The sequence below is a fragment of the Zymoseptoria tritici genome, chromosome 11 (genome assembly GCF_000219625.1).
Source record: "Zymoseptoria tritici IPO323 chromosome 11, whole genome shotgun sequence".
In the NCBI taxonomy this organism is placed as follows: domain Eukaryota; kingdom Fungi; phylum Ascomycota; class Dothideomycetes; order Mycosphaerellales; family Mycosphaerellaceae; genus Zymoseptoria; species Zymoseptoria tritici.
The window spans coordinates 914,866-928,562 of NC_018208.1; the positions used below are offsets into that span (position 1 = coordinate 914,866).

General features: G+C 54.8%; 4 protein-coding genes across 4 annotated transcripts; 2 read left to right on the top strand and 2 right to left on the bottom strand.

Moving 5' to 3' along the window:
* Nucleotides 1-796: 796 nt before the first annotated feature.
* On the bottom strand, nt 797-3,017 carry MYCGRDRAFT_63707 (uncharacterized protein; the record flags this gene model as incomplete). Its single annotated transcript, XM_003848545.1, has 3 exons — nt 797-1,012; nt 1,079-1,550; nt 1,638-3,017. 3 exons carry the CDS (start codon nt 2,772-2,774, stop codon nt 861-863), a joined length of 1,761 nt encoding a protein of 586 aa, XP_003848593.1.
* A 2,402-nt stretch (nt 3,018-5,419) lies between these two features.
* On the top strand, nt 5,420-6,189 carry MYCGRDRAFT_106138 (uncharacterized protein; the record flags this gene model as incomplete). The annotated part of the gene is made up of 1 exon (XM_003848333.1): nt 5,420-6,189. One exon carries the CDS (start codon nt 5,469-5,471, stop codon nt 5,805-5,807), a length of 339 nt encoding a protein of 112 aa, XP_003848381.1.
* A 606-nt stretch (nt 6,190-6,795) lies between these two features.
* Nucleotides 6,796-7,975, bottom strand: MYCGRDRAFT_49968 (uncharacterized protein; the record flags this gene model as incomplete). The annotated part of the gene is made up of 3 exons (XM_003848544.1): nt 6,796-7,386; nt 7,443-7,883; nt 7,952-7,975. The coding sequence occupies 3 exons, from the start codon at nt 7,973-7,975 to the stop codon at nt 6,796-6,798; spliced, it is 1,056 nt and encodes a 351-aa protein (XP_003848592.1).
* Nucleotides 7,976-8,293: 318 nt separating this feature from the next.
* Nucleotides 8,294-9,063, top strand: MYCGRDRAFT_96686 (uncharacterized protein; the record flags this gene model as incomplete). Its single annotated transcript, XM_003848334.1, has 2 exons — nt 8,294-8,313; nt 8,373-9,063. 2 exons carry the CDS (start codon nt 8,294-8,296, stop codon nt 9,061-9,063), a joined length of 711 nt encoding a protein of 236 aa, XP_003848382.1.
* Between the last annotated feature and the right edge of the window lie 4,634 nt (nt 9,064-13,697).

The following is a 13,697-nucleotide window of genomic DNA, read 5'->3' on the forward strand; positions in this document are numbered from 1 at the left end:
GTCAAGATTTGCTGCAGGCCATTCGATGGTCAGTTGTCCCATACCGAAGCCAATGCGGCTTGTTGTCTTGGTGAGCTAGTGCGTGTTCCTTCACTAGGCGAAAGCCCGGCGAACTCCACGTCCGTGAGATGTGGTTGAGAATGAAGATGTCTCTCGAATCTCGAAGTCACCCATCCCAGTATGATTTAAGTCCCGGCACGCACTGCCCATGCTCAAAGGATCGAGGTGCAGAATGTGCCAGGTACCCACGCTTGCTCCGTGCCGCAAAGATATGGACGGAGATCGAGCGCGCTGATAGGCGACAAGGTCGGGAGTGCTGTAGCTGTTGACAGTAGCGCCGACTCTCGAGTCATGTCAAAGGGTTGAAGGAGCCGATAGACGCAACGAAGGGCTTCCTTTCGCGACCGTGGAACTGTCCTAGCGTTTGCCTAATTAGTCAGTCCAGTCTCTAGCCGAGTCCTCTGTCTCACTTATCCGCCCCATCGATGCTGTGCCACGCTGCCGTGCGGAGTCGAAGCAGCGATTTGCAAGCCCCCATGAGAATCCAATTGAATTACCTCCGTGCTTCCGCTCAAACTGCACCATCCAAGCCAACCGAGCGATACCTGTACGGTGAAAGTGGTGCGGGAAATTGGGGATATGTGCAACAGGATCGTTGTTCTTATGGTCTTGTTAGCAATGTGTCTCTAAGCTTCCGTGTGACCTGCACCGCACGAGGTGGGCTTAATTGGGTTGGTTTGGAGTGTTGCAGTTTGAGCGGAAGGACGGAGGTACCCTTGCTCCAATGGTCTGGCTTGTCGCGTATGTATGCTGTATGTGCTTAGTTTCTTTGTACATCGGCGACTTGGCCGCTGCGACCTTCACAGCCGTCTCTTCTCGCTAATCTCTTCGTAACATTGAATCGAGTCGCCGACCTCGAAAGTCTCCCATCCGTCGAAGCCTATGCCGCATTCCGTACCCTTGCGCATTTCGGAGACATCTTTCTTGACGCTCTTCAATGAATCGATCACACCTGCCGAACATGGTTAGCAACAGATCATATGTGTTGCGGCGCGGCCGATCGCACAGATATACTTACCATCGTACACCTTTTCGCCGGCCCTCATGATTCGCACCTTGCTACCTTTGCTCACAACGCCGTTTCTGATCTTGCATCCGGCAATCTTGACCTTCTTCCTACCAGCAACGGTGATATCAAACGCAGCGCTGATGTCAGCTTCGCCGAGCACTCTTTGAGTGACTATTGGAGGCAGCTTCTCTTCCAGAACCGCCTTGACATCGTCCAGCACGCGGTAGATGATATTGTTCTCCAAGATTTTGACGCCTTTGGCTTTCGCTGCCCCAATGATGTCTTGGTCGGCAGGCAGGTTGAAGGCAATGATATGTCCTTCGGCTGCGTAGGCAAGCTCGATGTCCGACTCGTGCACGGCGCCGACGCCAGAAGAGAGAATGGTCGGCGCGATGAGCGGGCTGGAGACGGACATGATGTAGGCTGCGACTGCTTCCGCAGAACCAGACACGTCCGCTTTGATGATGAATGGAGTCTCAAGCTGGCCCTGTTGTTGCGGGGCGGTGTCAGATGTGGTAGAAGCAGAGGTCGCAGGCGCTGGCTCATCAGGTGTGGTACCAGCGGCGACTCGTTTAGCAGCAGTCTCAGCGGCCTTCTCCTTCTCTCGCTTCTCTTGCTCGAGTCGGCGGGCCTCGTTGATGGCTTCCATATCTTGGGCGGTCTTCTCGCGATCCGCTTTCTCCACACGGAAGTCCACGACTGAATTTGCCTTCTGCTCGCTGGGTGCTTGCAACACTTCGTCACCTGCAACGGGCTGATCACGCCAGCCATCTACCTCGACAGGCATGCCAGGACCGACCTCTTGCACTGCAACACCAGCTTCGTTCCTCAACGAGCGTACGCGAGCCCAGGTCTTTCCAGCAACAATGATGTTCCCCGGCCGGAGCGTCCCCTGGCGGACAAGGACAGTCGCCACGCGACCGGACAGCTTCGTGGTAGCTTCAAGTACCCAGCCCTCCACATCCACGTCTGTCTCAGCACGGTGGTCCAGAATCTCGGACAAAGTAACCACGTTCTCTTCCAGCTCGTCCATACCTCGACCAGTTTTACCGGACACACACACGACTTGCGTCTCGCCACCGTAGTCTTCGATATCGACTCCGTGCCGTGCGAGATCCTGCTTACAGCGCTCGATGTCTGCTTCAGGCTTGTCGACTTTGTTGAGTGCGACAATCATCGGTACACGAGCGTCCCTGGCATGCTTGATGGCTTCCAGTGTCTGTGGCTTGACACTGTCATCGGCAGCAACTACTAGAATCACAATGTCCGTGACGTTAGCACCGCGTTGGCGCATGGCCAGGAATGCGGCGTGTCCAGGAGTGTCCAGGAAGGTGATCGTTTTGCCGCTGCTCGAGAGAGGAACACTGAAAGCACCGATGTGCTGGGTGATACCTCCAGCTTCGCCTGCAGCTACCGAACTCTTGCGGAGATAGTCCAAGATCGTGGTCTTGCCATGATCGACGTGGCCCATGATGGTCACGACGGGTGGCCGACTTGGTAACGATGTCTTGTCGGCAATCTCTGGTTTGGCTTTGAGATCGCGTTCCTCCTCCTCTCGATACGTACCATCAAAGGTTGGATCGAAGTTGTATTCCATAGCGATCATGCCGCTGGTTTCCGCGTTCAGCGTCTTGCCGGGGAATATGTCATCATATCCCAAATGCTCCAAACGTTGGACAAATTGCTCGTACCTGACACCAAGCATTTGCGATAGATTCTGGATGCTGATGTATTCAGGCAAAACGATCGGAGTTCCTTCTTTGAGCTTCTTGGCCTCTTTTTTCTTCTTTGCGGCTTGCTTCTCTTGCTCCTTCTCCTGCTCCTTCTGCTTCTTGCGTGCAGCTTTGCGCGCCCGATGCTCATCTCGATTGCCTAAGCCGTCATCCTCCTCGTCATCGTCGCGCTCACGCCTGTTCACGCGCTTCGCAGCTTTGCGGTCATTCGATTTGGCGGTCTCATCGATGTCCTGCTCAGGATCTTCCCACTGGCGGCGGCGGGCGTCCTTACTTCCGCGTTTTGTATCTTCGACTACAGCGGGAACTTCTGGTTCACTGAATCGAGCGCGACGAGGTTCCGAATCGCTCACTTCTGGTTCGACACTTTGCGAGATGCGATCCTTGCTTCCCGATGGCGTGTAATTTGATGTCTCATCGCCATCTGTGCGACGGAACAAATTGCGTTGTGGCGGCTGATCTGCGCCGACCTCAGAAGAGTTGCGGGCGACAACATTGCTTTGTTGAGCGCTTCGCCCTCCCGGAGCCTCATGTCTTGCTGCGGGGATGCCAAAGCTTCCCGAGGAGGCTTCCGAATTACGCCTCTGACCTTCACTCCTTCGGTCGAGTCGTGAAGCTGGACCGCCAGCACCGTCGCCTTGCCTTCCTCTCGAGTGGGCCTCTGGCTGGTCAAAATGATGGTTCACACGATGAATCTGCAGCGTCGTGCAATTTCTCGCGATATGACCCTTTTCTCCACAACGAGCGCACACTTTGTTCGCCTTGTCTTCGTCCCGATAGATCTGATGATGTCGCGAACTGTGGTTCACAGCCGGTTGAGGTGGAGCTGACTGGCGCCGAGCTCTTTGATGTGCTTGAAAAGCTCTGTCTACCCACAGCTCATCAGCCCCAGCATCAGGGACTTGTGATGGCTGCGTCTGCGTCGAAGCTGGCTGCGAAGCCTCTCGAGACTGCTCGGCAGTCTTTCGTCGCAAGTGTTGCCAGTTTCCAGAGTTATCTGTATGGTCCGCACTTGGGGCGGCGGTAGATGATTCCAGCGTTCTTGGGTCAAGCGGCATGGCCCTGTATCGATTTTCTGTGATGGTATTTCGATCACGAGGGCTGTTGACTTGACTGCTCCCACGCTCAGCTTGAGATGCAAAACGCACATCGGACGACCGATTTGCTTGCTTGGGAGGGCCTTTTGAACTCACATCAGAGCCTGCGTTCATGCGATCGAATTCTTCGATCCTGCGCCTCCAAGCTTCCATCTCGGAGAGTTCTTCTGCGGGCTGCTTCTTTGAATTCGTAGAGTCGATCGTGGGATGCGAAGCTCTCTCCGCGTCCGTAGGTGTACCAGGTGTGTTCTGGGTATACGGCGCACTGACTGGCTCGTTGGTCTCATCCTCGTATCCAAACCCGAAAGAACCCATGTTCACGGCAGCTGGCGACTCTTGCTCAGGAAGATTCGTCTCGGGAGACGGCTTTTCAAGATGTGCATCGTCGGCGACTTGAGAAGTCGATGCATCAGGCGAGATATCCTTCGCAATGGTTCTAAAGGCAGGAGCTTCGACGTCTCGGTGCTTTACGGGCGCCAGGACCGGCTCGCTTGCTCCCCAGCCGACCACTGCCTTAGGAGCAGCTTCGTTCGCAGAATCATGTTTGAGGAAGCCTGGCAGAGCAACCTTCTGTGGCTGTCGGGAACCCGTAAATGATGGCTTGCGACGCTCCTCAGGCGCACGCTGATCAGCTGGCCGTGAAGACCTATCGATCACAAAACCACCGCGATTTGCGGGCGGGGCCTCGCGCTCGACTTTTCTGATGTTGAGCCCTGCTCGATTCTGACCGTCACCCCGGGTTCGGATCCTCGGTGTGGTACCTGGACTCGATCGTGGAGCGGCTCCTAGCATCGCGCTATCCAGCGAGGTTCCACGTTCTGAGGATCCATTAGACGTAGAGTCTGCTTGACCCGATCTCGCAGACGAGCCTGGCTGCCGTCTCGAAAATCCTTGTCCGCCATGATTGGGCCGCCGCTCGTTTCTTGGGCCTCCGTCGGTCTGTCTACGCGCTTGGGCCTGCTGCGATATCGAGGTCTGGCGAGCCTGCTGTAATTCCACTTCCGCCTTTTGCCGTGCTGCAATTCGCCTCGCTTTCTCCTTCTGCTCGGTGAGGGTCAAACTGGACTTTGGATCGAAAGTAAAGGGTGGATCGCCGTGATTGCCAGTGGCAGTTGTCGCAGATTGTCGGGCATGATCGGTAGTAGAAAATTCTCGCTGCGATGTTCGAAATGTCGGGGCGATCTGCGATGCTGGAAACTCATGGCCAAGTCGACAGGCACAAAAGATGCACAAGCTTCGTGCTGATGATGCCTGGGAATGATTAGCCGGGGTGGTTGGAGAGCCGGCCAAAGATCCTACATTGAGCATCCGTTGCCTTCTCATCCTCCAAAAACACACTGCTGCTGTCCAGGTCGATCGGCTTTCAAGAGGTGTTCATGAGGGTCATCTATTAGAATGTCGTCCGACCTGGAGTCCATGGCCGCGGGATTAGTAAGCAATAATATGTCTCCACTCCCGTCGCTCTCCAGCAGAGTCCAGCTTGCCCTCCCGTCCAGATTTCTATGATGCTTCGTCTCGCCTTTACTTCGACATCACGTTTGTCTCCTGCCACCATCGCCATCCGCCAAAATGTCACGACAGAAGACCGTGGCACACTACACTCGGATCCTGTCTCAATGGCCAGCCGATGTTCTTCGTCCCGAACGCACATTCGCCGACGGCGTCCTCAAACCACGCCTCTCAAAGCCGCCAGCTACTTTCCGCTCCGAAGACAAGGAAATCAATGCCGCATACCTCCTCATCGGCGACGCATTTCGCAAGCAGTACCCACTTCCAGCAAGCTTGATGAAGCCTGCTAGCCAGCCCGAATTCTACGACAATCTGGCCCGTGAATTGAAGGAGCTGCCATCGAGGAGCATGTTTGGCGCTTGGGTCAAGAGGATGAAGAACATGATTCGATGGAAATGAAGGCATATCGCGATCAGGTTGGCGATCACGTTGAGACTGTGCAGATTGAAGGCTGCTTTACACGGCCTACCAATTTGCAAGTCTCGGCATTCTCGCAAGACATATCCACTCGAACGCCTCTACGCAACACATTCTTCACGGCCTTGCTGCAACTCAGAGCTCATCTCTCGATTTCAACAGCTGTTCTTGACATGTTTTTGGTCAACCCTCGAGCACCCAGGAAGTGTATCACGATGGAGGACAAGCAGCGATGAAGGACGGCGAGGTCGATGTTGCGGAGTGGGCGTGGCACATCAGGCATACGGCAGCGACTCCGGCTACCATACGAATATGCTGAGTAGGCCAGAACAGACGAGATGAAGCACTCACATGATCTAATGCCTCACATCGCCGCTCTCCTGCTCAGATGCGTATTCTGAGCCACTCGCGCATAGATAGTACAGCGCAATTCGAGCGGGAACAGGGAGACACTTCGCTTCAGGCTTCATGATCAAAAACGTTGAAAGTTCGACTGGTAGTCATCACATTGGCATGGTGACTCGCTGTTTTCGTGAGAGCGTGCAGCCCATATGGACATAAGCGAGACTGGGTTGGCCATGATCTGTCGATCTGTCGAGTGGGACCAGACTTCTGAGCACTTGCAAGAGCATTCTGCTCGCCTAAGGAATGAGCAGCAGATTCAGGCCTCGGCCAGTGGCTCCTTATTGTTTTGTGATGGACCAAGATGAGAGTTGGTGTGGAAAGCAATGGATGCGTGGTCGAACCTGTAACATCAAGAACAAACAAGCATTCGTTATCTCACACAAATGGTCCCGTCATTCACGCATGGAATGTCATCATCGTCACAGGAGAAGAGTAAGCATCTTCCCGATGGGCGATTTGACGTAGTCGAAGTAACTCGTGAGCAGACTGAAATGATCCTGTACGAATGGCTAAATCGAACGCTCCCCAAACTCCACGCTATGGTATGTCCAAACAAAGTCATGAATCAAACGCTTGTCTCAGGCGTCTCGTTCTCCGCCACAACAGCGGTGCCCAAACCACGATCCGGCGAAGACCTTATCAGCGCCTCCTGCCGCCTCGCCTTCATGAAGTCAGAGGCCGCACGGATCAGAATGAACCACCCGACAATCATCAACACATATGAAAGCCACTGGGTAGTGTCAAGGCCTGAGTGCGAAGGTCCATCTCCGGCAAGTTCGCTCGGGTCGAAGTTGTGGCTGTTGGGATCGTCCGGGATACCATCGGCCGGTGCACCAGGGTCTGCTGTGCCAGGGCCCGAGTTCGCTAGATTGGAGGGGCCATAGCGGGTTTGAAATCCGTACTGAACGAGAGTGATTCCGAGACCAGCGCGGGAGCCGTGTTTGGCTGCGTGTGTTGTGTGCAGAAGGTAAGTGAGGAGAAATCCAATGATCTGGAAGGACATGGAGATCAGGAGATTCCAAATGAAGGAGAAGAATGATCCCACGAGTAGGCCGTCCACGAAGACATCATCGGGGTTACCGCTCATGGCGTAGGGAGATAGTATGTGCGTTTCCCAGTAGGGAGGAGTTGCATCTGCGGATGCTTCTTCGTAGGTCTAAATGTACTGTTAGTACGAATCGTGTCGTGTATCGGACGTGTCCTTCTGCTTACCGGAGGCTTCTCCTCGAGATCTTCGCCAGCCCGTGGCTTTGCACTGATATTCGCGAATACTCCATCATTTGCCTGACTGCTTCCAACGACTCTTCCGCTTCCTCCTGGTGGCGGGACGGGGAACGATGGCAATTGAGTGACCGATCTCGGCAGCGCATCTGGTCTTGACGTGCTTCCAGACTGCGCTCCTTCATGGCTGTGTGTGGAGCCCGAGGTCGCGATCAATAGTCGGCGGTCGCGTGTATCGTCATCATCGTCTTCATCATCGGAGGGTGCATCGAAGGCGTTATCTAAATCGCGCTCCTCCTCATTCGGTCGTGAGTCCTCATCTCGGGAGTGGCGGCGAGAGGACTGATGGGAGCGGAATGACGGTGGCGGAGAGGCGGGTATCGCGACGGGAGACTGTGTTAACCCATCATTGTCATTGTCTTGTCCTGCGAGCTGTGTCGGAAGAGAATTAGTTGGCTCATCAAGATGTCGCAATCATGGACCATGTCAGGCAGACGTACCCGCTCGTAGCGCTGTGAGCTCATGGCTCCGTCCAGTGTGTCGTGGCGAACTCCCGGTGCGTCGAACGGTCTGATTCTGAAAGCAGGCAAAGTGTCTCTATCGCGATCTGATCCCGGTAGATAGCGCGGCGGTGTGTGGGAGGTGATAAGCAGAGGAGAGCGGCTCAGGTGGATGTGAGGTCGTGGCGCAGGCCGAAGCCCTGCTGACGAAGTCTGGGGGAGGAAGGAACTCGAATCACGTCACGGGACGATTTGGGTCCTTTGTCAAGTGAAACATCCGCCTAAAAGTTGCAAACCAATTTTTAGATCAACCACCCATGTCGAGGCGACATTTGTTCAGCCATGGACGACGATGAAGTTCTGTACGCAGCGGCCAATCCAAGCGACCGGCAATGTCTTCTCCCGCTCATGAATGATACAGTCAATTGCCGGCCGATACCCTGAGGTTACTGCAAGAGTTCAATACAGAAAAAGATGCAAGAGCGAAGCAGTTTGAAGAGCTCAAGTCGAAGGCGGAGAGCGACTTTGAAGGCAAGCTCAGCATGGACTTCTTTGGTGAAGACTGGAATGCTTCTCAATTCTGGTACACGGACGAGACCGCACGCACATTAGCAAGACAGCTCCTGAAAGACGCCACGAAAGACTCCGCCATTGCAGTTGTGTCCGCTCCCAGCGTTTACGTGGCTCTGACAAACATCCTTGCCGAAGAGTCAGAGCTCCCGCGACCCAAACTATGCCTGCTAGAAATCGACACGCGATTCGAGGTCCTTGGTTCCGACTTTGACTACTACGACTTTGAGCAACCACTGCGGCTCCCAGCTGAGCTCAAAGGTAAATTCGACCGTATCATCTGCGACCCACCGTTCCTCTCGGACGATTGCCAAACCAAGACAGCATTGACGGTGCGATTTCTGGCTCGGGAATGGTCAGAAAGTGGTCTGCGCTTCATCTCATGTACCGGTGAAAGAATGGAGGCCACCATCATCAAGCTATATGCCAAGATCGGGGTCAAGACGACCGGGTTCGAGCCGAAGCACAGCAAAGGGTTGAGCAACGAGTTCTGGTGCTACTCAAACTTTCAATGCGAGGACTGGCGCTGGCGAGCGGATTGAGCATTGCTTGGATGGAGGATCCTTGCGCCGCATGAATCGCTGGAGACTAGGGTGTACGATTGGTGGTACGGCAGTCCGAAAGCATGATCACTGCCAGCCCACCACTGCGCCAGTTGTGGCTCTTGCTCCTGACGCACATGTATGTGAGTATCGAGAGGTGCAGATGGACCGACTCGTGCGTTGTTGACCACGCGGAGAATTCCAACGGTTGTTCGAGGCGCACCGGTGAATGAGCGGGTCATGCTAATTTCTGATATGTTAGCACCGGGCACACTCGACTCATAGCTAGCACAGGCAACACGGGAAGGAGCTATGTCAGAACGACTCAATAAAGCTTCTACCGGTGCACTGGGTCCTTGTAGTAATTGCGCTCTCTTGCCCAAAGTGCAACAAACCACGCCATGCGGATGCAAGTCGTGCGATGAATTTTGAGCGATTCCACCGAGGCAGACAACACCCTCTGCGGCTCTTGTCCTCAACTCGCGATTCGACCCACTCGTACGGTCTTAATGCCGAATGTGCGCCATACGTGCGACTCGTACACGCCTTCAAGCGCCTTTTCGATGCATGCCGGCATCTCGCAGAAGTTCACAAGCTCCGAAAAATAGCTTCAGGCTTGGTTGCCATGAGCGCATGTGGGCTCCATGTGCCGTGGACGTTGCCAGTTCGAGCTGCAGCATGTGCCCCACAGTGATGGTCTTCCAAGGATTGTTCTTTGGGAGACGAGTCTTTTAGCCGGTGGATATGGTTTTCCGAGTTGTGGTGCTCAACTTCCACGTGTGAATCTAGCATGCTTGCCATTGCATGCACGCGCTTGCGACCAGTCATTTGGGAGCCAGAAACGCGGACCCATGTTCTACGGCGTTTATGGTCGCGGGCTCGGCCCCAGACGCCGGCGTGGCATGCATCGTGCGATGGAGTTTGTCCGACGGCTCGAGAACACCTCGACTGAGGTGGCTGCAATCGCGTTGTGTTGAACCGGCATCGTTCGGCCCGGAGGCAAAGCTCTCAACTCGAAGGATCGGTCGAGCGTTGTACGAAGAGCATTATGACAGCATGTCGCCAAATACCGCGGCAGTACTGTCCTTCAAGGCATGATCGTGAGCCGACTCGTCGTCTCGATGTGTGTATCCGTCATATCCCAGCTTGCCAGTAAGCTAGGCTGCTCTTACATAGCTGTTGAGTTGAGCAGGGTTATAGCCGCCGCAGAAACAGGTTCGGTCGGATTGGTACGTCCGAGATGGCAGTCCAGGAATCGTCGCCACCCGAAGTGCAGGGCATCATGTTGTGACACATTTGGTCGCACGACTGCAGTGCCGTTCGGTTCGTTCAGCTCGCGGGGAAGGCACACCAACGATCGCATTGACTACCTCCGCTCTCCTGTTCAGACTGCATACACCATGCCACTGAGGGTCAAGCCGTGCGGTGCAGTTTGAGCAGTACCATGGAGTTACGTTGAGCTGATTCGTGTCTGTGCCAGCGTGCATATCTCGCAAGCAAGCTTGGACGATGGTTGGAGTAAGTTGGCTCTGGCCGAATGCAAGGTCAACGTTGAACAAAGTAGAAGAAATCTTTATGTAGCTATCCGTCCGCACAACGTCCGTTCACATGCTAGAAAGGAATGGAGGCTCGCCAACGCACTATCCATGCGCACCTGCCGCGCCCCGCGCCTTGGCCTGAAAACAACCACAGCCAGGAATGGACCTGCATGACTTCAAGCTCGGTTGACTGCAAGCTCCCAAGCTCTCCTGAAGTGGCATGGCCCATGGGGCCAATGATGTCAACGACAGGACAGGACACTGTCTTTGCGAGGCTATTGCTGTTCAGCATTCTCGAAGCATGATAATCGAAAAGTCAACGAACCTGACTCCCGTTGACAATGATGGGTTCCGTGGTGGTCCTGCCGGCTCGCGAGCGTGCGTTGCTCGTAGTGATAGGCACGTTGACAGGAGTCGCTTCTTTGTCACGTCTGACGTTCAAAGGCATGCCCCAGAACTCCTGACCATTGAAGATCGCAATGGCCGCAGCGACGGAGTCGGCGTTGACGTACTGTATCGTGCAATTGCCTTTTGATCTGCCGCTTTGTGTGTCTCTTTGCAAGTCGACCTTGACAATCGGACCTGCTCTGGCAAAGTGTTTCTCGATGTCTTTTGTGCTAGCTTTGAAGCTCAGCCCGTTGACGAAGACACCTCGACATTCGGTGCGAACGATTCCTTGGCTGATATTGATAGGTGTTCCGGTGGCGTTAGCGGCGTACATTGGTATCTGCGCGGGTTGGCGCTGTTGTTGCTGGTACCTGGGATACTGCTGAGTCGATCGAGCTTGATACATCTGTTGCTGAGCGGCCTGAGAGGCACGCGGCCCAATTTGCACTCCTCTCATAGCGAGCGTAACCTGTGTAGTGTCCACTGGCATGTTGTTCCTCTCTGCCGACGCCATGAACTGGCTAGGGTATGTTCCAGCTTGCGCCTGAGCCTGCACCAATGGGTATGAACGACCGGTGCCAGCCAGGGGTGAAGTCGGCGTGAAGTTTTGCCATCTCGGATCGACAGCCATGGCAGAAACCCTCGCACTTTCGTCGTTGGACCGATGTACTTGCGACGCTCCTCCACAATTGCAGCGCATCATTATCGCAATAGGGCCGCCGATGTTCCACATATGCACAACCAACGGGCTGTTTTCGACCAGAGTCTGAGCGAGATAGTCTGCTCACGGTGTCAGGAGAGCAACAAGAGAAATAGATGTTCAAAGCGAGGCTCACTGAACAACTTCGTAGCTTCGTCCGCCTTCGGGACACGCGCGGCTCCTTTGCCGTCGCTTTGCCCATTTGAAAGCACTGCCATCTCTGTCCAGCAGTTGTGGGCAGCTTGTTTGCGAATCAAATCTTTCAGATCTTGCCACGTGTATCTTCGTGGAAGCTGCGGACGGTCAGTCAAAGGTCGCAATCGTCGCATCGGCTTACTGACTCCTTCAATGCCCAGAAGATATGGTCCAGTGGCACGCTGAGTGCTGCTTCCTGACGATGTAGACATTGTCTCAAGATCGTTTAGAACCAAACTTGAAATGCAGAAAAGCCACGCCCAAGGGGTCCAAAAAAGAGAGATCTGTTGTGATAGAGGAAAGCTATGAGGCGAGCAGCAAGTATTACAGACCAAGCCAACTGATAGATGTAGATGCGGACGAGCTGGATAGATATGAACAGGAGATGCAGACTTCTTCAATGCGGGCCCTCGACAGACCGTTGCATGCTTTGTCCCTGAAATGCGTCCATCATAGCTGTGGAGACCAACAGTCTCCTGGGCTGGAGCTTCTGGCCACTTTCCAACACAGCCACGTTCGTCGAGGTGATACGTTGGCGCTGTGATGCTGCACAGGTTGCTTGATGCTTGAGCTTGGACCCAAGGTGGATGCTGCGCGGCAAAAGGTCTCCGTCGATGGTCGGGACCCTGACGTCCGAATTTGCTGCTTCTATGGGCGATACCGACCCATGTAAGAGATCGTGGGTATTGCCACATGGCAACAACTGTCAACCATAGGATGCATTGGAACGAGCTCGGACTCTGCTGCAGGAGACCAGAGCTAGCTACAGACGATCAGCTTGGTTGCCGTAGCCCGCAGGATGCAGCATCCTTGGTGGCGACGCGGTACAATCACAGAGCTGCAGCTCTGAAGAAAGGTATCGGCAGCATCGGCGGGTCCATCGCAGAATAGGAGCAAATCTGGTGGGCGGCAATGGATAAAGATTATTCAGGATCACGGTACTTGTATACATTTAGCCTCCAGACAAGGCGGGGCAATGCGAATGATTGCTCTTTGGCGAGCCCATCACATGTGACAGTGAACGGGCATCCATTGGCATCGTCGATAACGCGTCGCGGCGAAGCTCTGTGAGAGCGAGCTCAGTGCACTTCTGGTGCGTGAGGCCAGCGGCCAAGATCCATCGTCCAGGGTGGCGAGATACACTCGTCCGAGATGTCATGACCTGGGAGGATGCCGACATGCGAGGTTCGACCTGTCGCACGACGATAGCATTTGGGGGCTGGGCGGCTTGCCAGACGCAGTGGAGGCTCCCTTGGCGTCCAGGGGTCCACTGCCTCCACAGTCGTCGTGTGGGTGGAGTGGCGGCTAGACTCGTGGAGTACAGTCGTAGGTCGTGTTGTACCGAGCGGGCGTGTTTCGGCGTGACTTGAGGGAATGAGGTCGTTTGGCGGCTCTGTTGGCAGTGAAGGAAGACGGGAGGAGGTGGAAGTGCTAGTTCTACAGTATTCGCACTGCAGTACCAAATATTTCACGGCAGCACTCGAAAGACGTGGACAGCTGTATTGGCATATACGACGAGAGTCACTCTACGCGGTCTGGTCTGCGAAAGATGGACGACGCCTGGTTCCATACCTTGACCTCCGCGTCCACGACGTCCAAAGAGCCACCTCAGCACAAGCGACGCGCTTCACTGCTCCAGCAGCCCGTAAGCCAACCCTCCCGACCACGAGCCTTGCCATTCTGACCGCATACTAGGCGGAGGAGAAAGCCGATGTGGCGATAGAATCTATTCAAGAAGTCGCGGAGGATGAGAGCAATGCCTGGAGCGGGCCTCCGAAGGCGTCGATCGCTCGACGAGCCCAGAGCTATAGCGA